General features: G+C 44.0%; 1 gene segment (V, D, J or C); it reads left to right on the top strand.

Annotated features, from left to right (window-relative positions):
- Nucleotides 1-5,722: 5,722 nt before the first annotated feature.
- On the top strand, nt 5,723-22,131 carry LOC128066531 (immunoglobulin heavy variable 4-38-2-like). The segment is given in 4 exon segments: nt 5,723-5,796; nt 19,423-19,752; nt 21,190-21,259; nt 22,119-22,131. Coding segments are annotated over 4 exon segments (459 nt in total).
- Nucleotides 22,132-25,504: the final 3,373 nt, after the last annotated feature.

Genomic DNA, 25,504 nt, shown 5'->3' with positions numbered 1-25,504 from the left:
AACAAGGACCTAGAAGAAATGAAAAAGAGTCAATATATAATGAATAATGCAATAAGGGAGATCAGAAACACTCTGGAGGCAACAGATAGTAGAATATCACAGGCAGAAGATAGGATTAGTGAAATAGAAGATAGAATGGTAGAAATAAATGAATCAGAGAGGAAAAAAGAAAAACGAATTAAAAGAAATGAGGACAATCTCAGAGACCTCCAGGACAATAAGAAACACCCCAACATTCGAATTATAGAGTCCCAGAAGAAGAAGACAAAAAGAAAGACCATCAGAAAATACTTGAGGAGATAATAGTTGAAAACTTCCCTAAAATGGGGAAGGAAATAATCACCCAAGTCCAAGAAACCCAGAGAGTCCCAAACAGGATAAACCCAAGGCGAAACACCCTAAGACACATATTAATCAAATGAACAAAGATCAAACACAAAGAACAAATATTCAAAGCAGCAAGAGAAAGACAACAAATAACACACAAGGGGATTCCCATAAGGACAACAGCTGATCTTTCAATAGAAACTCTTCAGGCCAGGGGGTAATGGCAGGACATACTTAAAGTGCTGAAAGAGAAAAACCTACAGCCCAGATTACTGTAACCAATAAGGATCGCATTCAAATATGAAAGAGAATTCAAAAGCTTTACAGACAAGCCAAAGCTGAGAGAATTCAGCACCACCAAACCAGCTCTCCAACAAATGCTAAAGGATCTTCTCTAGACAGCAAACACAAAAAGGGTGTAAGAACCTGAACCCAAAACAATAAAGTAAATGGCAACGGGATCATATTTATCAATAATTACCTTAAACGTAAAGGTTGAATGCCCCAACCAAAAGGCAAAGACGGGCTGAATGGATACAAAAACAAGATCCCTATATATGCTGCCTACAAGAGACCCACGTCAAAACAAGGGACACATACAGACTGAAAGTGAAAGGCTGGAAAAAGATTAGATCTTGCACGCAAATAGAGACCAAAAGAAAGCAGGAGTAGCAATACTCATATCCGATAAAATAGACTTTAAGACAAAGGCTGTGAGAAGAGATAAACAAGGCCACTACATAATGATTAAAGGATCAATCCAAGAAGAAGATATAACAATTATAAATATATATGCACCCAACATAGGAGCACCGCAATATGTAAGACAAATGCTAACAAGTATGAAAGGGGAAATCGACAATAACACAATAACAGTGGGAGACTTGAATACCCCACTCGCACCTATGGACAGATCAACTAAACAGAAAATTAACAAAGAAACACAAACTTTAAATGATACAGTAGACCAGTTAGACCTCATTGATATCTATAGGACATTTCACCCCAAAACAATGAATTGCACCTTTTTCTCAAGTGCTCATGGAACATTCTCCAGGATATATCACATTCTAGGCCATAAATCTAACCATGATAAATTAAAAAAAAAAAAAGAAATCATTCCAAACATCTTTTCTGACCATAATGCATTAAGATTAGATCTCAATTACAGGAGAAAAACTATCAAAAATTCCAACATATGGAGGCTGAACAACACGCTTCTGAATAACCAACAAATCACAGAAGAAATCAAAAAAGAAATCAAAATATGCATAGAAACGAATGAAAATGAAAACACAACAACCCAAAACCTGTGGGACACCATAAAAGCAGTGCTAAGAGGAAAGTTCATAGCAATACAGGCGTACCTCAAGAAACAAGAAAAAAGTTAAATAAATAACCTAACTCTCCACCTAAAGCAACTAGAAAAGGAAGAAATGGAGAACCCCAGAGTTAGTAGAAGGAAAGAAATCTTAAAAATTAGGGCAGAAATAAATGCAAAAGAAACAAAAGAGACCATAGCAAAAATCAACAAAGCCAAAAGCTGGTTCTTTGAAAGGATAAATAAAATTGACAAACCATTAGCCAGACTCATCAAGAAACAAAGAGAGAAAAATCAAATCAATAAAATTAGAAATGAAAATGGAGAGATCACAACAGACGACGCAGAAATACAGAGGATCATAAGAGACTACTATCAGCAATTCTATGCCAATAAAATGGACAACGTGGAAGAAATGGACAAATTCTTAGAAAAGTACAACTTTCCACAACTGAACCAGGAAGAAATAGAAAATCTTAACAGACCCATCACAAGCATGGAAATTGAAACTGTAATCAGAACTCTTCCAGCAAATAAAAGCCCAGGTCCAGATGGCCTCACAGCTGAATTCTGCCGAAAATTTAGAGAAGAGCTAACACGTATCCTACTCAAACTCTTCCAGAAAATTGCAGAGGAAGGTAAACTTCCAAACTCATTCTATCAGGCCACCATCACCTTAATACCAAAACCTGACAAAGATGCCACAAAAAAAGAAAACTACAGGCCAATATCACTGATGAACATAGATGCAAAAATCCTTAACAAAATCCTAGCAATCAGAATCCAACAACACATTAAAACGATCATACACCGTGACCAAGTGGGCTTTATCCCAGGGATGCAAGGATTCTTCAATATCTGCAAATCAGTCAACGTAATTCACCACATTAACAAATGGAAAAATAAAAGCCATATGATTATCTCAACAGGTGCAGAGAAGGCCTTTGACAAAATTCAACATCCATTTATGATTAAAACTCTCCAGAAGGCAGGAATAGAAGGAACATACCTCAACATAATAAAAGCTATATATGACAAACCCACAGCAAACATTATCCTCAATGGTGAAAAATTGAAAGCATTTCCCCTAAAGTCAGGAACAAGACGAGGGTGCCCACTTCCACCGCTACTATTCAACATAGTTCTGGAAGTTTTGGCCGCAGCAATCAGAGCAGAAAAAAAAAAATAAAAGGAATCCAGATTGGAAAACGAGAAGTAAAACTCTCACTGTTTGCAAATGACATGATCCTCTACCTAGAAAACCCTCAAGACTCCACCAGAAAATTACTAGAGCTCATCAATGAATATAGTAAAGATGCAGGATACAAAATCAACACACAGAAATCCCTTGCCTTCCTATACACTAATAATGAGAAAGTAGAAAAAGAAATTAAGGAAACAATTCCATTCACCATTGCAACGAAAAGAATAAAATACTTAGGGATATATCTACCTAAAAACTTCCCTGGTGGCTCAGAGGTTAAAGCATCTGCCTGCAATGCAGGAGACCTGGGTTTGATCCCTGGGTAGGGAAGATCCCCTGGAGAAGGAAATGGCAGCCCATTCCAGTATTCTTGCTTGCAGAATCCCATGGACAGAGGAGCCTGGTGGGCTACAGTCCACTGGGTCGCAGAGAGTCAGACATGACTAAGCGACTTCACTTTCACTTTCAAAGAAACTAAAGACCTATATATAGAAAATTACAAAACGCTGATGAAAGAAATCAAAGAGGACACTAATAGATGGAGAAATATACCAAGCTCATGGATTGGAAGACTCAATATAGTGAAAATGAGTATACTACCCAAAGCAATCTACACATTCAATGCAATCCCTATCAAGCTACCAGCAGTATTTTTCACAGAGCTAGAACAAATAATTTCACAAATTGTATGGAAATACAAAAAACCTCGAAGAGCCAAAGCAATCTTGAGAAAGAAGAATGGAACTGGAGGAATCAACCTGCCTGACTTCAGGCTCTACTACAAAGCCACAGTCATCAAGATGGTATGCTACTGGCACAAAGACAGAAATACAGATCAATGGAACAAAATAGAAAGCCCGGAGATAAACCCACACACATATGGACACCTTACCTTTGACAAAGGAGGCAAAAATATACAGTGGAGAAAAGACAATCTCTTTAACAAGTAGTGCTGGGAAAACTGGTCAACCACTTGTAAAAGAATGAAACTAGATCACTTTCTAACACCATACACAAAAATAAACTCAAAATGGATTAAAGATCTAAACGTAAGACCAGAAACTATAAAACTCCCAAAGGAGAACATAGGCAAAACACTCTCTGACATAAATCACAGCAGGATCCCCTATGACCCACCTCCCAGAGTAATGGAAATAAAAGCTAAAATAAACAAACGGGATCTAATTCAAATTAAAATCTTCTGCACAACAAAGGAAACTATAAGCAAGGTGAAAAGACAGCCTTCTGAATGGGAGAAAATAATAGCAAATGAAGCAACTGACAAACAACTAATCTCAAAAATATACAAGCAACTTATGCAGCTCAACTCCAGAAAAATAAATGCCCCAATCAAAAAATGGGCCAAAGAACTAAATAGACATTTCTCCAAAGAAGACATATGGATGGCTAACAAACACATGAAAAGATGCTCAACATCACTCATTATCAGCGAAATGCAACTCAAGACCACAATGAGGTGCCATTTCACACCAGTCAGAATGGCTGCGATCCAAAAGTCTACAAGCAATAAGTGCTGGAGAGGGTGTGGAGAAAAGGGAACCCTCTTACACTGTTGGTGGGAATGCAAACTAGTACAGCCACTATGGAGAACAGTGTGGAGATTCCTTAGAAAATTGCAGAGAGAACTGCCTTATGACCCTGCATCCCACTGCTGGGCATACATACCGAGGAAACCAGAACTGAAAGAGACACGTGTACCCCAATGTTCATCGCAGCACTGTTTATAATAGCCAGGACATGGAAGCAACCTAGATGTCCATCAGCACATGAATGGATAAGAAAGCTGTGGTACATATACACAGTGGAGTATTACTCAGCCATTAGAAAGAATACATTTGAATCAGTTCTAATGAGGTGGATGAAACTGGAGCAAATTATACAGAGTGAAATAAGCCAAAAAGAAAAACACCAATACAGTATACTAACACATATATATGGAATTTAGGAAGATGGTAATGATAACCCTGTATGTGAGACAGCAAAAGAGACACAGATGTTTAGAACGGACTTTTGGGCTCTGAGGGAGATGGAGAGGGTGGGATGATTTGGGAGAAAGACATTGAAACATGTATACTATCAGGTAAGAAACAAATCGCCAGTCTATGCTTGATACAGGATACAGGATGCTTGGCGCTGGTGCACGAGGATGATCCAGAGAGACGATATGGGGTGGGAGGTGGGAGAGGGGTTCAGGATTGGGAACTCATGTACACCCGGGGCTGATTCATGTCAAAGTATGGCAAAACCAATACAGGATTGTAAAGCCAAATAAACTAACAATAAAAACCTTTTTAAAAAACCACTATAATATTGTAAAGTAAAAAAGAATAATAATAAATAACAAAATAAAAAAAGATAAAAAAATAATTCAGTGATTATTACATGTATATTTTCCTCAAATTTTAGAATATGGAGTGAGTAAACATTAGCTAATCAGAAAAGAAAACAAATACGACTTTGTGTCTGACATCTACATGGTCCCTGAATGGGTGGTGGGCATTTGAAGAGTAAAGGTAAGCAGCTCCATGGGATTAAAGTCTCTTCCCCAAATCTGCCATTGTTCCCTGACAGCATCTTTTTCCCTGACCAGCCCTCTGTCATCATTTCATTCCTCAAATGACAGTCTGCCTGGTCTGGGGAGGGGTACCCCAGGAGGGGCCTGAGTTCTCTGAGGGCACAGTCAGCACCCCCTCACAGGGGGAGCCCCATAGACAAGACCTCCATTCACTGCTTTCTGCTTTTTATACAGAGGTCCCTCCCGTATGCAAATATCCACTCAGGTCACAGGGTAGAAACAGAGCACCAGCTCTCTTAAATTCAGGTTCCTCCTCGGGCTTGAAGAGATCTCCAGGAGTGGTGACTCTCATCTGCTCCAAGATGAACCCACTGTGGACCCTCATCTTTGTGCTGTCAGCCCCCAGAGGTGAGTGTCTCTGGATCAGACATGGGCACGTGGGGAAGCTGCATCTGAGCCCACGGGTCACCGTGCTTCTCTCTGTCCACAGGGGTCCTGTCCCAGGTGCAGCTGCAGGAGTCGGGACCCAGCCTGGTGAAGCCCTCACAGACCCTCTCCCTCACCTGCACGGTCTCCGGATTCTCCTTAAGCAGCAGTAGTGTAGGCTGGGTCCGCCAGGCTCCAGGAAAGGCGCTGGAGTCGGTTGGTGTTATAGGTTATAGTGGAAGTACATACTATAACCCGGCCCTGAAATCCCGGCTCAGCATCACCAGGGACACCTCCAAGAGCCAAGTCTCCCTGTCACTGAGCAGCGTGACAACTGAGGACACGGCCGTGTACTACTGTGCAAGAGACACAGCGAGGGGAAGTCAGTGTGAGCCCAGACAAAAACCTCCCTGCATAGGGGCCCGTGCCCACCAGGGGGCGCTCAGGACTCAGTACAGAGCAGCGCCCCGGAGCAGGTGCAGAAGCAGCCTTGGGCGGTGAGAGGCCTGGGGGGGATTCTCCTAGAGATTCTCTTTCCTCCTCCTGCCCAGGAGCTGCACCATAGACCCTCTTCTGTGTCCTGGTATTTCATTGTTGTGGTTTAAGTCACTCTCAGACAACTGGGTGTGTATATATTTTAATTTTTCCTTGAAGCAAGAATAGCTTTATGCAAACACACACACACAATACTCAACAGCTGAAATTTTTTCTCCTTCATTTTTCTTCTGTCTAAGGAACTCAGTAAAACACTTGACTCTCGTTAATTTCAAAACAGTTAACTATCCTGAAGGAAACATGAGATACTTAAACATTTAATCTTTGTTCTGTTTTTGTACATGAGGAAGGAAGAGACCCAACCTCCTTCTTCCTGTGAAACTGCACACTTAGAATCTGGAGCGAGCAGCGTCAAAGGCTCTGGCGTCAGAGGTCCCCAGTGCTGCACATGCGATGATTCTCGTCATTCACAGATTCTGTACTGCAAAGTCACCTACACGCTCGCTTTTATTAGTGTCTTAACATAAACACTGTTACCTTGTGTCCGTATATAGACATTGACAGTGTGGCCAGTTCACTGAGTCACTCAACACACACATTCCCAGTGAGGGCAATCAGGGTGATGCCATCTTACCTCAAATTCTCTGAAGTCCACACCCATTCTGAGCTTATGTCTGGATAATTCATAAGGGGAGATACAGAGGTCCTCAGGTGGATTTGTCCATGGGGTCAACGTGGAGCCCACCACCACGTGTCCTCTCTCCCATCACAGTGACCGTCACTGGCACAGGGACAGGAAGCAGGAGCTGTGCTGGGCTCAGCCCTGAGGAAAGACCCAAGGACTGAGAGGGCGAGGGGCTGAGCTGAGATGGGCACGGAGCAGGGGAGGGGGCCGTCAGGTCAGGGACCCTGGGTCGGAAAGGGGGACCTGCCCTGGGATCTGGTTCCAAGCCTCTGGTAGACACACTGCTCTCCCACCCTTGGTTGCCAACCGTGAAAATTCAGAAGGCGCCCATGGGGATCCTGGGGTGACCAGGGTGAGTGTGACCACAGCCTCCCTGGACTCACAGGAAAAGAGCTCCTCAGTGCACATTCCTCTTCAAGCTCCAGGGTAAAACCCACCCCTGGGCTGTGGGAGCTCAGCCCTCTCTGCTCACACAGGATGGAGGCCTCAGTGAAGGCAGAGCTGCTGTGTAGAAGGTGAGGCTTTGGGGTCTTCTCCTCTGCCTGGTGGCAGTTCCCCAAGGGGAAGGCCTTGGGCGTCAGACACGCATCTGTGGGGACTATTGTGGCAGCTGGTGACTGGCTGGGTTTGAGTCTTCCTGTCCCCGGGTGTCCTGTCCCAGGTGCAGCTGCAGGAGTCGGGTCCTGACCTGCTGAAGCCCTCACAGACCGTCTCCCTCATGTGTGCTGCCTCTGGTTACTCCATCACGTGGTTATGGAGGGAGCTGGATCCACCAGGCCCCAGGGAAGGGGCTAGAGTGGATGGGAAGCATAATTTATAATGGTGACACTCACGACCACCCCTCCATCAAGAGCCACACCTCCATCTCCAGGGGCACGTCCAAGAACCAGTTCTCTCTGCAGATGAGCTCTGTGACCACTGTGGACACAGCTGTGTATTACTGTGCAAGAGACACAGTGAGGGGACGTCATGTGAGCCCAGACACAAGCCACCCCCGGGGGAGGCCGGCAACCACCATGGGGCTTGTGGACACACGAGCACAGGGCTGAGCCCAGGAGCAGGTGACCCGGGGCTGGAGGGGATTCCTGGGAGAGCCTGTGCTTCCCTCTTCCTGCCCAGGAGCCCACCAGAGACCCTCCTCTGTGTCCTAACGTCTCATTGCTGGCCTTTATGTCACAGTCGACATACTGAGGGAACCTACATGTGTTTTGCAGTTTTGATTTTCTGTTGAAGTAGGATGGATATTTACATGCACATTTATTACTCAAGATTTAAGGATAATTTCTGGGTTTATGTTTCTTCTCCTCAATGGATCTCAGCATACCCCTGAGGCCCATCCCCATTTTCTTGGTGAGTCTGAATCTTGAAATTTATGAATGTTCTGAGAAGACACAGGAGGTTTTCAGTTGCTGCAATTTTTGTTGTTTTTTTTTTTTTGTACACGTGGAAGGGAAGAGACTGACTCTCCTTCTTTCAGTGAAACTGCACAAACAGGTAGAATTCTGCAGTGTCCAGTGTTATAGGTGCTGGTTAAGAGAGACCCAATACTGCGTATTCAAACATCATCAGTATTCAGACTCTGCGTTTGTAAGTTCACCTGCTTTTTAGCTATTATTAGCACCATTAGACATACACCATCATTTCACGGTCATTATGGACATTTGCAATGTGGACTGTCTTTAAATCACCCAACACACGCGTATTTCTACTTGAGGGCAGTCAAGTCCATCCCCTCATGTTTCATCCAATCATGTAAATCAGTCTCCTTCACGTTCACTTTACTGACATAGTTTCACATTTTAGTGCTCCTTAGTTGACAATTTTCCCCTTTAAAACGACCCCGTGTGTGGTCCTCAAGCACAGGCTAGTGTCTCTAAGCACCCATTGCTGCAAGCTAACTTTAAATAGAAAATATCTTTCTCACAAACTTTCATTCAGGCAAGATTGGTACTTTGGGGCATGTGACTTTACATTGATGTCTCAAACATAAATACTATTTTTCAAAATGAGTATCAGATCTCAATGTTTGTTGTTGGAGGTAGCCTTGGAAACTTGGTTCAGTTCCAAATACAGATGGTAAAATGGAGATTTATGGAGATTTATAAAGTCTGGCGCTGTTTCCACTGTTTCCCCAACAATTTCCCATGAAGTGATGGGACCGGATACCATTCAGGCATGACTTAAATCCCTTACGATTATACAGTGGAAGTGAGAAATAGATTTAAGGGACTAGATCCGACCGACAGAGTGCCTGATGAACTATGGACAGAGATTTGTGACATTGTAAGGGGACAGGGAGCAACACCATCCCCAAGAAAAAAATAAATGCAAGAAAGCAAAATGGTTGTCTGAGGAGGCCTTACAAATAGCTGTGAAAAGAAGAGATGCCAAAGCAAAGGAGAAATGGAAAGATATCCCCATTTGAATGCAGAGTTTCAAGGCATAGCAAGGAGAGAGAAGAAAGCTTTCCTCAGTGATCAATGCAAAGAATTAGAGGAAAACAGTAGAATGGGAAAGACTAGAGATCTGTTCAAGAAAATTAGCGATACCAAGGGAACATTCCATGCAAAGATGGGCTCAAGAAGGACAGAAATGATATTAAGAAGCAAAAGATATTAAGAAGAGGTGGCAAGAATACAAAGAACTGTACAAAAAAGGTCTTCACGACCCAGATAATCACGATGGTGTAATCACTTATCTAGAGCCAGACATCCTGGAATGTGAAGTCAAGTGGGCCATAGGAAGCATCACTAGGAACAAAGCTAGTGGAGGTGATGGAATTCCAGCTGAGCTATTTCAATCCTAATAGATGGTGCAGTGAAAGTTTGCACTCAATATGACAGCAAATTTGGAAAATTCAGCAGGGGCCACGGGACTGGAAAACTCAGTTTTCATTCCAGTCCCCAAGAAAGGCAAAGAATGTCAAAGAATGCTAAAGAATGCTCAAACTACCACACAATTGCATTCATCTCAAATGCTGGCAAAGTAATGCTCAAAATTCTCCAAGTAGGCTTGAACAATATATGAACCGAGATTTTCCAGATCTTAAAGTTGGTTTTAGAAAAGTCAGAGGAACCAGAGATCAAATTGCCAACATCTGCTGAATCATCAAAAAAGCAAGAGAGATCCAGAAAAAAAATCTATTTCTGCTTTATTGGCTATGCCAAAGCCTTTAACTGTGTGGGTCACAATAACCTGTGGAAAATTCTGAAAGAGATAGCAATACCAGACCACCTGTCCTGTCTCTTGAGAAATGTGTATGAAGGTCAGAAAGCAACAGTTAGAACTAGACATGGAATATACTGGTTCCAAATAGGGAAAGGAGGCCGTCAAGGCTGTATATTGTCACCTTGCTTATTTAACTTATACAGAGGACATCATGAGAAACGCTGGGCTGGATGAAGCACAAGCTGGAATCAAGAATGCCGAAAGAAATATTGATAACCACAGATATGCAGATGACACAACCCTTATGGCAGAAAGTGAAAAAGAACTAAAAAGCCTCTTGATGAAAGTGAAAGAGGAGAGTGAAAAGTTGGCACAAAACTCAACAATCAGGAAACTAAGGGCATGGCATCTGGACCCATCACTTCATGGCAAACAGACGGGGAAACAGGGGAAGCAGTGAGAGACGTTATTCTCGGGGCACCAAACCCACTGCAGACAGTGACTGCATCCATGAGGTAAAAAGACGCTTCCTCCTTGGAAGAGAAGTTATGACCAGGGGGCGGTGCTAAGATGGTGGAGGAATAGGACGGGGAGCCCGCTTTCTCCCACACAAACTCATCAAAAGAACATTTCAACGCTGGGCAAATTCCAGAAAACAACGTCTGAATGCTGGCAGAGGACATCAGGCACCCAGAAAAGCAGATGATTGTCTTCAAAAACAGGTAGGAAAACATATAAAAGATGAAAAAAGAGACAAAGGAGGTAGGGAGGGAGCTCCGTCCCGGGAAGGGAGTCTTAAGAAGAGAGAAGTTTCCAAACACCAGGAAACACTCCCACTGCCGAGTCTGTGATGAGCCGTGGAAGCACAGCGGGTCACATAACTGGGAAGAAAAATCAATACGTAATTAAAACCAACAGATTACAACCCAACGGTAACTCCCCCAGCAGAGAAGCAGCGCCGACGCCCCCATCCACCACTAGCAAGTGGGGGCTGGGCAGGGAGGCACGGGCTGCAGTGCTTTTTAAGAATCGGGCCGGAATGCCGCGAGCATAACCAGAGTGAACTAACTTGGGCTAGCAAACCAGACTGTGGGATAGCTACCACGCGAAAAGCTCTAACATAAGACACCGCCAGGACCACGCACAGAACAAAGGACGGAACAGAAACAGCCGGCTGCAGACCATCCCCCTCTGGTGACAGGCAGCCAGAGCCGTAAGGGCTGGAAGGGGCCAATCACAGCCCCAGAGAGACATTATCTACCAAACTGCAAGCAGGCTTCTTTGCTAACTAACACTTCTTGGGGTTCTGGACAGTCACCATCTGCCTCAGAAGGGGCGCCCGTGGTACACCCAGAAAACTGAGCAGCAGGGCCGGGAAAGGCGATAAGTCGCAGCGACTGCGCTCGCCAAACACCTGAGCTACTCCATCCTGGGACGGGCACAAAACGCAGGCCCAACCAAATCTGTGCCTCTGAGGGCTACCTGAGAGCCGAGCCTGAGCGGCTTAGACCAGGGAGGTGCATGCAGCCTTGGGCCAGCCTCAGACGGTTCCCGGCGGAGCAACGCAGAGCCTGAGCGGTGTGCACCGTGTGCAGGGGCAGGCCCAGTGGGGCTGAGACACTGCGATCACATGCCAGGCTTATTTGTGTGCAGCATCCCTCCCTCCCCACAGTGCAACTCAACAAGAGAACCTAACAGCAACAACAACAAAGTGTCCACCACCGCGCCCTCATGTCACGGCAGAATTCAGACACTGAAGAGACCAGCAAACAGAAGCTAAACAGAGGGAACCGCCCTGGACGGGACTGCACACTGCCCACAACACCAGAGAAAGTCCCGGATGCATCTTTACCATTTTTACGACCATTCTCTTTTTTCTTTCTTGTTGATGTTGTTGTTTGATTGTTTTTTTTTTAATTTTTCTTCTTTTCCTTACACTTTTTAAATTTTTAAGTCCTCTATTTCTCCTTTAATTTTAATTTTTATAACCTACTATTACTTTTCAAAAAAAGGACCCTATTTTTAAAGCAAACACCATATATATATTTTTTTGTGGTTGTTGTTGTTGTTTAATAATTCTCGTGACTTTGTGTTTTTTTCTTCTTCTTCTTTTTTTTAATATTGTATTTTTGAAAATCCAACCTCTACCCCAGATTTTTAATCTTTGCTTTTTGGTATTTGTTGTCAATTTTGCACATTTAAAAACCCAATCTTCAGTACCCAATTTTACCTGAGAGTGAGATTACTGGCTTGACCATCTCTCCTCCTTTGGACGCTCCTTTTTCTCCACCAGGTGGCCTCTGTCTCCTCCCTCCCCCTTCTCTTCTCTACACAACTCTGTGAATCTCTGTGTTCCAGACGGTGGAGAGCACTCAGGGAACTGGTTACTGGCTGGATCTGTCTCTCTCCCTGTCATTCCCCTCTTTTACCCTCCTGGCCACCTCTGTCTCCTTCCTCCCTCTCCTCTTCCCTGTAGAACTCCGTGAACATCTCTGAGTGGTCCAGACGGTGGAGCACACATAAGGAAGTGATCGCTGGCTAGCTTGCTCTCTCCTCTTTTGATCTCACCTCATCTCATTCCAGTCAGCTCTAACTACCCCCTCCCTCTTCTCTTCTCCATGTAACTCAGTGAACCTCTCTGGGTGTCCCTCAAAGTGGGGAAACTTTTCATCTTTAACCTAGATGGTTTATCATCGGTGCTGTATAGATGGCGAAGTCTTGAGTCTACGGTAAACATAAAACTGAAAGCCAGAAACAGGAGACTTAAGTCCAAAGCCTGAGAACATCAGAGAACTCCTGAATCCAGGGAACATTAATCGATCGGAGCCCATCAAATGCCTTCATACCTACACTGAAACCAAGCACCACCCAAGGGCCAACAAGTTCCAGAGCAAGACATACCAAGCAATTCTCCAGCAACACAGGAACACACCCCTGAGCTTCAATATACAGGCAGCTCAAAGTTACTCCAAAACCATTAACGTCTCATAACCCATTACTGGTCACTTCATTGCACTCCAGTGAGAAGAAACCCAGCTCCACCCACCAGAACTCCGACACAAGCTTCTCTAACCAAGAAACCTTGACAAGCCACTGATACAGCCCCACCCACAGTGAGGAACCTCCATAATAAAGAGAACTCCACAAATTCCCAGAATCCAGAAAGGCCACACCAAACGCAGCAATATAACCAAGAGGAAGAGACAGAGGAATACCCAGGAGGAAAAGGAACAGGAGAAATGCCCACCAAACCAAACAAAAGAGGAAGAGGTAGGGAATTTACCTGAGAAAGAATTCAAAATAAAGACAGTGAAAATGATCCAAAACCTTGAAATAAAAATGGAATCACAGATAAATAGCCTGGAGAAGATGCAAGAAAGTTTTAACAAGGATCTAGAAGAAATGAAAAAGAGTCAATATATAATGAATAATGCAATAAGTGAGATCAGAAACACTCTGGAGGCAACAGATAGTAGAATATCACAGGCAGAAGATAGGATTAGTGAAATAGAAGATAGAATGGTAGAAATAAATGAATCAGAGAGGAAAAAAGAAAAACGAATTAAAAGAAATGAGGACAATCTCAGAGACCTCCAGGACAATAAGAAACACCCCAACATTCGAATTATAGAGTCCCAGAAGAAGAAGACAAAAAGAAAGACCATCAGAAAATACTTGAGGAGATAATAGTTGAAAACTTCCCTAAAATGGGGAAGGAAATAATCACCCAAGTCCAAGAAACCCAGAGAGTCCCAAACAGGATAAACCCAAGGCGAAACACCCTAAGACACATATTAATCAAATGAACAAAGATCAAACACAAAGAACAAATATTCAAAGCAGCAAGAGAAAGACAACAAATAACACACAAGGGGATTCCCATAAGGACAACAGCTGATCTTTCAATAGAAACTCTTCAGGCCAGGGGGTAATGGCAGGACATACTTAAAGTGCTGAAAGAGAAAAACCTACAGCCCAGATTACTGTAACCAATAAGGATCGCATTCAAATATGAAAGAGAATTCAAAAGCTTTACAGACAAGCCAAAGCTGAGAGAATTCAGCACCACCAAACCAGCTCTCCAACAAATGCTAAAGGATCTTCTCTAGACAGCAAACACAAAAAGGGTGTAAGAACCCGAACCCAAAACAATAAAGTAAATGGCAACGGGATCATATTTATCAATAATTACCTTAAACGTAAAGGTTGAATGCCCCAACCAAAAGGCAAAGACGGGCTGAATGGATACAAAAACAAGATCCCTATATATGCTGCCTACAAGAGACCCACGTCAAAACAAGGGACACATACAGACTGAAAGTGAAAGGCTGGAAAAAGATTAGATCTTGCACGCAAATAGAGACCAAAAGAAAGCAGGAGTAGCAATACTCATATCCGATAAAATAGACTTTAAGACAAAGGCTGTGAGAAGAGATAAACAAGGCCACTACATAATGATTAAAGGATCAATCCAAGAAGAAGATATAACAATTATAAATATATATGCACCCAACATAGGAGCACCGCAATATGTAAGACAAATGCTAACAAGTATGAAAGGGGAAATCGACAATAACACAATAACAGTGGGAGACTTGAATACCCCACTCGCACCTATGGACAGATCAACTAAACAGAAAATTAACAAAGAAACACAAACTTTAAATGATACAGTAGACCAGTTAGACCTCATTGATATCTATAGGACATTTCACCCCAAAACAATGAATTGCACCTTTTTCTCAAGTGCTCATGGAACATTCTCCAGGATATATCACATTCTAGGCCATAAATCTAACCATGATAAATTAAAAAAAAAAAAGAAATCATTCCAAACATCTTTTCTGACCATAATGCATTAAGATTAGATCTCAATTACAGGAGAAAAACTATCAAAAATTCCAACATATGGAGGCTGAACAACACGCTTCTGAATAACCAACAAATCACAGAAGAAATCAAAAAAGAAATCAAAATATCCATAGAAACGAATGAAAATGAAAACACAACAACCCAAAACCTGTGGGACACCATAAAAGCAGTGCTAAGAGGAAAGTTCATAGCAATACAGGCGTACCTCAAGAAACAAGAAAAAAGTTAAATAAATAACCTAACTCTCCACCTAAAGCAACTAGAAAAGGAAGAAATGGAGAACCCCAGAGTTAGTAGAAGGAAAGAAATCTTAAAAATTAGGGCAGAAATAAATGCAAAAGAAACAAAAGAGACCATAGCAAAAATCAACAAAGCCAAAAGCTGGTTCTTTGAAAGGATAAATAAAATTGACAAACCATTAGCCAGACTCATCAAGAAACAAAGAGAGAAAAATCAAATCAATAAAATTAGAAATGAAAATGGAGAGATCACAACAGACAACGCAGAAATACAGAGGATCATAAGAGACTACTATCAGCAATTCTATGCCAATAAAATGGACAACGTGGAAGAAATGGACAAATTCTTAGAAAAGTACAACTTTCCACAACTGAACCAGGAAGAAATAGAAAATCTTAACAGACCCATCACAAGCACGGAAATTGAAACTGTAATCAGAACTCTTCCAGCAAACAAAAGTCCAGGTCCAGATGGCCTCACAGCTGAATTCTACCGAAAATTTAGAGAAGAGCTAACACGTATCCTACTCAAACTCTTCCAGAAAATTGCAGAGGAAGGTAAACTTCCAAACTCATTCTATGAGGCCACCATCACCCTAATACCAAAACCTGACAAAGATGCCACAAAAAAAAGAAAACTACAGGCCAATATCACTGATGAACATAGATGCAAAAATCCTTAACAAAATCCTAGCAATCAGAATCCAACAACACATTAAAACGATCATACACCGTGACCAAGTGGGCTTTATCCCAGGGATGCAAGGATTCTTCAATATCCGCAAATCAGTCAACGTAATTCACCACATTAACAAATGGAAAAATAAAAGCCATATGATTATCTCAACAGATGCAGAGAAGGCCTTTGACAAAATTCAACATCCATTTATGATTAAAACTCTCCAGAAGGCAGGAATAGAAGGAACATACCTCAACATAATAAAAGCTATATATGACAAACCCACAGCAAACATTATCCTCAATGGTGAAAAATTGAAAGCATTTCCCCTAAAGTCAGGAACAAGACGAGGGTGCCCACTTTCACCGCTACTATTCAACATAGTTCTGGAAGTTTTGGCCGCAGCAATCAGAGCAGAAAAAGAAATAAAAGGAATCCAGATTGGAAAACAAGAAGTAAAACTCTCACTGTTTGCAAATGACATGATCCTCTACCTAGAAAACCCTAAAGACTCCACCAGAAAATTACTGGAGCTCATCAATGAATATAGTAAAGTTGCAGGATACAAAATCAACACACAGAAATCCCTTGCCTTCCTATACACTAATAATGAGAAAGTAGAAAAAGAAATTAAGGAAACAATTCCATTCACCATTGCAACGAAAAGAATAAAATACTTAGGGATATATCTACCTAAAAACTTCCCTGGTGGCTCAGAGGTTAAAGCATCTGCCTGCAATGCAGGAGACCTGGGTTTGATCCCTGGATAGGGAAGATCCCCTGGAGAAGGAAATGGCAGCCCATTCCAGTATTCTTGCTTGGAGAATCCCATGGACAGAGGAGCCTGGTGGGCTACAGTCCACTGGGTCGCAGAGAGTCAGACATGACTAAGCGACTTCACTTTCACTTTCAAAGAAACTAAAGACCTATATATAGAAAATTACAAAACGCTGATGAAAGAAATCAAAGAGGACACTAATAGATGGAGAAATATACCAAGCTCATGGATTGGAAGACTCAATATAGTGAAAATGAGTATACTACCCAAAGCAATCTACACATTCAATGCAATCCCTATCAAGCTACCAGCAGTATTTTTCACAGAGCTAGAACAAATAATTTCACAAATTGTATGGAAATACAAAAAACCTCGAAGAGCCAAAGCAATCTTGAGAAAGAAGAATGGAACTGGAGGAATCAACCTGCCTGACTTCAGGCTCTACTACAAAGCCACAGTCATCAAGATGGTATGCTACTGGCACAAAGACAGAAATACAGATCAATGGAACAAAATAGAAAGCCCGGAGATAAACCCACACACATATGGACACCTTACCTTTGACAAAGGAGGCAAAAATATACAGTGGAGAAAAGACAATCTCTTTAACAAGTGGTGCTGGGAAAACTGGTCAACCTCTTGTAAAAGAATGAAACTAGATCACTTTCTAACACCATACACAAAAATAAACTCAAAATGGATTAAAGATCTAAACGTAAGACCAGAAACTATAAAACTCCCAAAGGAGAACATAGGCAAAACACTCTCTGACATAAATCACAGCAGGATCCCCTATGACCCACCTCCCAGAGTAATGGAAATAAAAGCTAAAATAAACAAACGGGATCTAATTCAAATTAAAATCTTCTGCACAACAAAGGAAACTATAAGCAAGGTGAAAAGACAGCCTTCTGAATGGGAGAAAATAATAGCAAATGAAGCAACTGACAAACAACTAATCTCAAAAATATACAAGCAACTTATGCAGCTCAACTCCAGAAAAATAAATGCCCCAATCAAAAAATGGGCCAAAGAACTAAATAGACATTTCTCCAAAGAAGACATATGGATGGCTAACAAACACATGAAAAGATGCTCAACATCACTCATTATCAGCGAAATGCAAATCAAGACCACAATGAGGTACCATTTCACACCAGTCAGAATGGCTGCGATCCAAAAGTCTACAAGCAATAAGTGCTGGAGAGGGTGTGGAGAAAAGGGAACCCTCTTACACTGTTGGTGGGAATGCAAACTAGTACAGCCACTATGGAGAACAGTGTGGAGATTCCTTAAAAAATTGCAGAGAGAACTGCCTTATGACCCTGCATCCCACTGCTGGGCATACATACCGAGGAAACCAGAACTGAAAGAGACACGTGTACCCCAATGTTCATCGCAGTACTGTTTATAATAGCCAGGACATGGAAGCAACCTAGATGTCCATCAGCACATGAATGGATAAGTAAGCTGTGGTACATATACACAGCGGAGTATTACTCAGCCATTAGAAAGAATACATTTGAATCAGTTCTAATGAGGTGGATGAAACTGGAGCTGATTATACAGAGTGAAATAAGCCAAAAAGAAAAACACCAATACAGTATACTAACACATAAATATGGAATTTAGGAAGATGGTAATGATAACCCTGTATGTGAGACAGCAAAAGAGACACAGATGTTTAGAACGGACTTTTGGGCTCTGAGGGAGATGGAGAGGGTGGGATGATTTGGGAGAAAGACATTGAAACATGTATACTATCAGGTAAGAAACGAATCGCCAGTCTATGCTTGATACAGGATATAGGATGCTTGGCGCTGGTGCATGAGGATGATCCAGAGAGACGATATGGGGTGGGAGGTGGGAGAGGGGTTCAGGATTGGGAACTCATGTACACCCATGGCTGATTCATGTCAAAGTATGGCAAAACCAATACAGGATTGTAAAGCCAAATAAACTAACAATAAAAATTTTTTTAAAAAACCAATACAATATTGTATAGTAAAAAAGAATAATAATAAATAACAAAATAAAAAAAGATAAAAAAATAATTCAGTGATTATTACATGTATATTTTCCTCAAATTTTAGAATATGGAGTGAGTAAACATTAGCTAATCAGAAAAGAACACAAATACGACTTTGTGTCTGACATCTACATGGTCCCTGAATGGGTGGTGGGCATTTGAAGAGTAAAGGTAAGCAGCTCCATGGGATTAAAGTCTCTTCCCCAAATCTGCCATTGTTCCCTGACAGCATCTTTTTCCCTGACCAGTCCTCTGTCATCATTTCATTGCTCAAATGACAGTCTGCCTGGTGTGGGGAGGGGGACCCCAGGAGGGGCCTGAGTTCTCTGAGGGCACAGTCAGCACCCCCTCACAGGGGGAGCCCCATAGACAAGACCTCCATTCACTGCTTTCTGCTTTTTATACAGAGGTCCCTCCCGTATGCAAATATCCACTCAGGTCACAGGGTAGAAACAGAGCACCAGCTCTCTTAAATTCAGGTTCCTCCTCGGGCTTGAAGAGATCTCCAGGAGTGGTGACTCTCATCTGCTCCAAGATGAACCCACTGTGGACCCTCGTCTTTGTGCTGTCAGCCCCCAGAGGTGAGTGTCTCTGGATCAGACATGGGCACGTGGGGAAGCTGCATCTGAGCCCACGGGTCACCGTGCTTCTCTCTGTCCACAGGGGTCCTGTCCCAGGTGCAGCTGCAGGAGTCGGGACCCAGCCTGGTGAAGCCCTCACAGACCCTCTCCCTCACCTGCACGGTCTCCGGATTCTCATTAAGCAGCGATGGTACTGGTGTAGGCTGGGTCCGCCAGGCTCCAGGAAAGGCGCTGGAGTGGCTTGGTGGTATAGGTTATAGTGGAAGCACAGGCTACAACCCGGCCCTGAAATCCCGGCTCAGCATCACCAGGGACACCTCCAAGAGCCAAGTCTCCCTGTCACTGAGCAGCGTGACAACTGAGGACACGGCCGTGTACTACTGTGCAAGAGACACAGTGAGGGGAAGTCAGTGTGAGCCCAGACAAAAACCTCCCTGCATAGGGGCCCGTGCCCACCAGGGGGCGCTCAGGACTCAGCACAGAGCCTTGCCCCGGAGCAGGTGCAGAAGCAGCGTTGGGCGGTGGGAGGCCTGGAGGGGATTCTCCTAGAGATTCTCTTTCCTCCTCCTGCCCAGGAGCTGCACCATAGACCCTCTTCTGTGTCCTGGTATATCAGTGTTGTGGTTTATGTCATTCTCAGACAACTGTGTGTTTATATATTTAATTTATCCTTGAAGCAAGGATCGCTTTAGGCAAACACTCACACACACACACACACACACACACACACACACACATACAATACTCAGCAGCTTAAATTTTTACTCCTTCATTTTCTTTTTCAAAGGAACTCAGTAAAACACTTGACTCTCATTAATTTCAAAACTGTTAACTATCCTGAAGGAAACATGAGATACTTAAACATTTTAATCTTTGTTCTGTTTTTGTACACGAGGAAGGAAGAGACCCAACCTCCTTCTTCCTGTGAAACTGCACGCTTAGAATCTGGAGCGAGCAGCATCAAAGGCTCTGGCATCAGAGGTCCTCAGTGCTGCACATGCGATGATTCTCGTCATTCACAGATTCTGTACCGCAAAGTCACCTACGCACTCGCTTTCATTAGTGTCTTAACATAAAGCCTGTTACCTTGTGTCCTTATATAGACATTGACAGTGTGGCCGGTTCACTGAGTCACTCAACACACACACATTCCAGGTGAGGGCTATCAGGGTGATGCCATCTCGCCTCAACCTCTCTGAAGTCCACACCCATTCTGAGCTTATGTCTGGATCATTCATAAGGGGAAATACAGAGGTCCTCAGGTGGATTTGTCCGTGGGGTCAACGTGGAGCCCACCACCACGTGTCCTCTCTCCCATCACAGTGACCGTCACTGGCACAGGGACAGGAAGCAGGAGCTGTGCTGGGCTCAGTCCTGAGGAAAGACCCAAGGACTGAGAGAGCGAGGGGCTGAGCTGACATGGGCACGGGACAGGGGAGGGGGCCATCAGGACAGAGACTCTGGGCTCAGAACGGGGGACCTGCCCTGGGATCTGGTTCCAAGCCTCTGATAGACACACTGCTCTCCCACCCTTGGTCGCCAACCATGAAAATTCAGAAGGTGCCCATGGGGATCCTGGGGTGACCAGGGTGAGTGTGACCACAGCCTCTCTGGACTCCCAGGAAAAGAGCTCCTCAGTGCACATTCCTCTTCAAGCTCCAGGGTAAAACCCACCCCTGGGCTGTGGGAGCTCAGCCCTCTCTGCTCACACAGGATGGAGGCCTCAGTGAAGGCACAGCTGCTGTGTAGAAGGTGGGGCAGTGGGGTCTTCTCCTCTGCCTGGTGGCAGCTCCCCAATATGAGGGTCTCAGGGGCAGACACGGGTCTGTGGGAGTTATTGTGCCAGCAGGTTGCCGGGAGCCAGCACGAGGAATCCCGCCCATGACAAAGGTCGTGAGGAAGAGGCTTGACAGGCAAAGGTGAGTCAGGTCTCAAGGGGCCTCTGCCCGAGCATCTACCCCGAAATCAAAATCTGTCTGTTTACTGTTTGCCAAACTATGCTCTTCTGACATTAACGGGGGGGCTATCCCCAACCACCTTTCTCTGAAGAACATTAACTTAGAGCTCTAGTAAATAGATTTCTGGGCATAAAAGGAGTGTCTCAGCTCAAACCCCTCTGATAGCTTTCTAACTTGCCTGAATGGTCTGTCTGGATTTTTGCAACTGTGCATGTGATTGTTTACAGCCTCCCAACCGTGAGAGGCACAAAATGCTTAAAAAATTCTAGGAAAAATCATCAGAATAGAACTGATTAAGGGTGTCATTGTGGAGCCAATACTCTCTGTCAAGCTTTAATATCCTCTGTTGTGTACCCAGGAGTGCGTTAATTGATAAAGTTGGTATATAGAAAAAACAAGTAGCAACATAGATCTTTGAGTTAAGTACTTTCTTTGTTAGAACCCACTGCACCTTTGTTCTACAGGGATGCAACTTTATTTAGTGCTTTGAGGGTGATGCAGGTTAAAGAAAAACACTTCAGGGGAAATGAGATTAACATTCATTAAGGAAGAGAGCCATAAAGTGTTAACAGGCCTCTTGGCCAGAAGATAATGTAAATCACCTGAGACCTTTTGTATCCAGAAAGATATGCAGAAAGAAAGCCTGGTCTCAGTAAGTGTCAGGACTGCTGCCCCTGCATGACTCTGCATCTTCCATTATGCAAAACTTAGGGTATATAAGCACCTTTTGAAAATAAAGTTATGGGGTTTTTGCACAAGCTTGGCCACCCCCGTGTCAACTCTCCCTCCCTTTCTCCCTCTCCCTCCCTCTATTTTTCAGGCTGATCCCTTGAAACACCGAGGCTTGCCCTGTCTGCTTATTTGCCCATGCTTCTAAGACCCACGCGAGAGGGAGCCCAGGCGGGGCTATTCAAGTGGGCATCTGTGGCCTACGTAGAGGGTGCAAGTTTCCTGTCTTGAGACTTAATTAGCTTTCCGTGTAAACCAAGGAATATCAGCCTCTTTTTTCCTCTATTTTTTCACTACATTATTCTTCTCCAATTTCACTTTAAATTTCTAATTAATCTCTCATTAATCGCCAACTATGTACCTGCTTTGAATTCCCTGGGTCCACCGGGGATGGACCCCGGCAGCAGGTGACTGGGTTTGAATCTTCCTGTCCCCGGGTGTCCTGTCCCAGGTGCAGCTGCAGGAGTCGGGCCCTGACCTGCTGAAGCCCTCACAGACCGTCTCCCTCACATGTGCTGCCTCTGGTTACTCCATCACGTGGTTATGGAGGGAGCTGGATCCACCAGGCCCCAGGGAAGGGGCTAGAGTGGATGGGAAGCATATATTATAATGGTGACACTCACAACAGCCCCTCCATCGGACCCACACCTCCATCTCCAGGGACACGTCCAAGAACCAGTTCTCCCTGCAGTCGAGCTCTGTGACCTCTGTGGACACAGCTGTGTATTACTGTGCAAGAGACACAGTGAGGGGTGTCCGTGTGAGCCCAGACACTAGCCACCCTCCGGGGGGCCCCACGACCACCACGGGCTTGTGGGACACACGAGTATAGGGCTGAGCCCAGGAGCAGGTGCCCCGGGGCTGGAGGGGATTCCTGGGAGAACCTGTGCACTCCTCTTCCTGCCCAGGAGCCCACCAGAGACCCTCCTCTGTGTCCTAATGTCTCACTGCTGGCCTTTATGTCACACTCAGCATACTGTGGGAATATGCATATTTTTTTGTAGTTTTAATTTTCTGTTGAAGTAAGATGGAGATTATACATGGACATTTAATACTCAGGACTTAAGGATAATTTCTGGGTTTACTTTTCTTCTCCTCAAAGGATCTCAGCATACACCTGAGGCCCATCCCCATTTTCCTGGTGAGTCTGAATCTTGAAATTTATGAATGTTCTGAGAAGACACAGGAGATTTTCAGTTGCTACAATTTTTGTTGTTTTTGTACATGTGGAAGGAAGAGACTGACTCTCCTTCTTTCAGTGAAACTGCACAAACAGGTAGAATTCTGCAGTGTCCAGTGTTGTAGGTGCTGGTGCAGAGAGACCCAATACTGCGTATTCAAACATCCTCGTTATCCAGATTCCACATTTGCTAGTTCACCTACTTTTTAGCTATTATTAGCACCATGAGACATACACCATCATTTCATGGTCATTATGGACATTTGCAATGTGGACTGTCTTTAAATCACCCAACACACGCATATTTCTACTTGAGGGCAGTCAAGTCCATCCCCTCATGTTTCATCCAATCATGTAAATCAGTCTCCTTCACGTTCACTTTACTGACATAGTTTCACATTTTAGTGCTCCTTAGTTGACAATTTTCCCTTTAAAACGACCCCGTGTGTGGTCCTCAAGCACAGGCTAGTGTCTCTAAGCACCCATTGTTGCAAGCTAACTTTAAATAGAAAATATCTTTCTCACAAACTTTCATTCAGGCATGAATGGTACTTCTGGGCATGTGACCTTGACATTGATGACTCAAATATAAATATTATTTTTTAAAATGGGATTCAGATCTCAATTTTTGTTATTGGAGGTAGCCTTGGAAACTTGGTTCAGTTCCAAATACAGATGGTTAAATGGAGATTTAAGAACAAGAAGGAGATTGATGGATGGAAAATGACCATGAGGAGACTTCAAGTTCAGGGGTCCTGGCTAGACTGTCTCCCAAGGATTCTTGATCCATAGACATCAGGGTGATCAGAAGCATCTGGGAGACAGCAGGGTTAGTGAAATAACTCCAACTTTGACAGGGATCAGAGGTCAAGGGTAAGCGTGCTCAGTAATCTGACTTAGGTGTCTTGATAAAACTAGGAAAGGATGGACAGAGAAACCCACAGGCAAAGACCTCGTTGAGAAACAAATTTCAGGAAGCCAGAGGGAAACAGTCAAGGCATCCTTGTCACATTGGGAGTCAGCCTTCCTATCTTCATCGACCTAGTTCTCTGAAAGTCAGCTTTAATCCAAAGGAAGATGAAATCTGTCTGGTCCTTCCCCCTCCTGCTGGCATCTCTGAGCTGTGAGCATCCTGCGCGTCTGAGGAAGGTGGAGTGATGTAGTGACCGCTGTGAACAGGTCATCTCATGGTTTCCCCTGCCCAGGTGTCCTGTCAGGTGCTGGTGCGGGAGTCGGAGCAGGACTATTGGAGGCCCTCTCCCTACCTGGTCTGTCTGTGGATTCTGCATCACACAGCGTGCTGACTGCTCAGGCTGGATCCAATCAGTCTGAAGAGTCAGAGCTGCAGTGACGGGATGCTTTGGTCCCGGGAACAGCACAACATAGAGCATATCTCTCCAGAAACCACTCTCCATCCTCAGAGACACGTCCATCTAGCTCCATGAGGACCTAGGACACAACGCTGTGGTGCTGTCCCAGGAGGTCCAGGGAGAAGTCAGACCCAACCCACATAACCCTGCCTTCAGGGGCTACTCCAAGCACCAGGGGGCACCCAGGTTCACCAGGAAACAAGAGGACACTTTTCAAGGCAGGAGACAGAACGTCATGATGGGGCTTTCTCTCAGAAGCTGGGGTCTCTCCACTGGAACATTCCCTGCCCTGCAGGCTCCTTCCACTGTCACCCCAGAGAGCTTTCCTGTTTCTGAACCTGGGACGTGATTTCATGGGGTCGGGCTGGTGTGTCTTTCCCCATCTGTCTTCGGACAGGCCTCTCAGATATATTTCCTCAGGGGGCATCTTAGGTCACTGCCTTCTGCCCCTGCTGTCAGCTTTTTCAGCATTAATTCTTCTGTTAACTTCCCATCTGCTTCCACCCTCAGATGGATTTCCAAATCCTCTCAGGCTGAAACTCTCCCCAGCTCTATTAGATTCTGTGTCTTTCATCTGAATAGTGAGCGGTGTTTGAAGTTGGCAATTGATGTCATAGACCACTGGAGTCATTTCTTCCCCCAGAGGACACTTGAAACTGTCTGGACACCAGTTAGGCTGTATCCTAAGGGGTTATTGTAGGTGATTAGTTATGCATTTGGTAGACAGATAAATGACGGATGAAATAGAAATGAAAGTAAAAGGAATCAACACAAACAACTGTATCCTAACAACATGGATCACTTCAGTTGCTCAGTCGTGCCCGACTCTTCACGACCCCATGAGTCACAGCAAGCCAGGCCTCCCTGTCCATCACCAACTCCCGGAGATTGCTCAAACTCCATCAGGTCAGTGATGCCATCCAGCCA

The sequence above is a fragment of the Budorcas taxicolor genome, chromosome 21, assembly GCF_023091745.1.
Source record: "Budorcas taxicolor isolate Tak-1 chromosome 21, Takin1.1, whole genome shotgun sequence".
In the NCBI taxonomy this organism is placed as follows: Eukaryota; Metazoa; Chordata; class Mammalia; order Artiodactyla; family Bovidae; genus Budorcas; species Budorcas taxicolor.
Note: the sequence above shows the minus strand (reverse complement) of the source record. Positions and strands in the feature narration are given on the sequence as shown.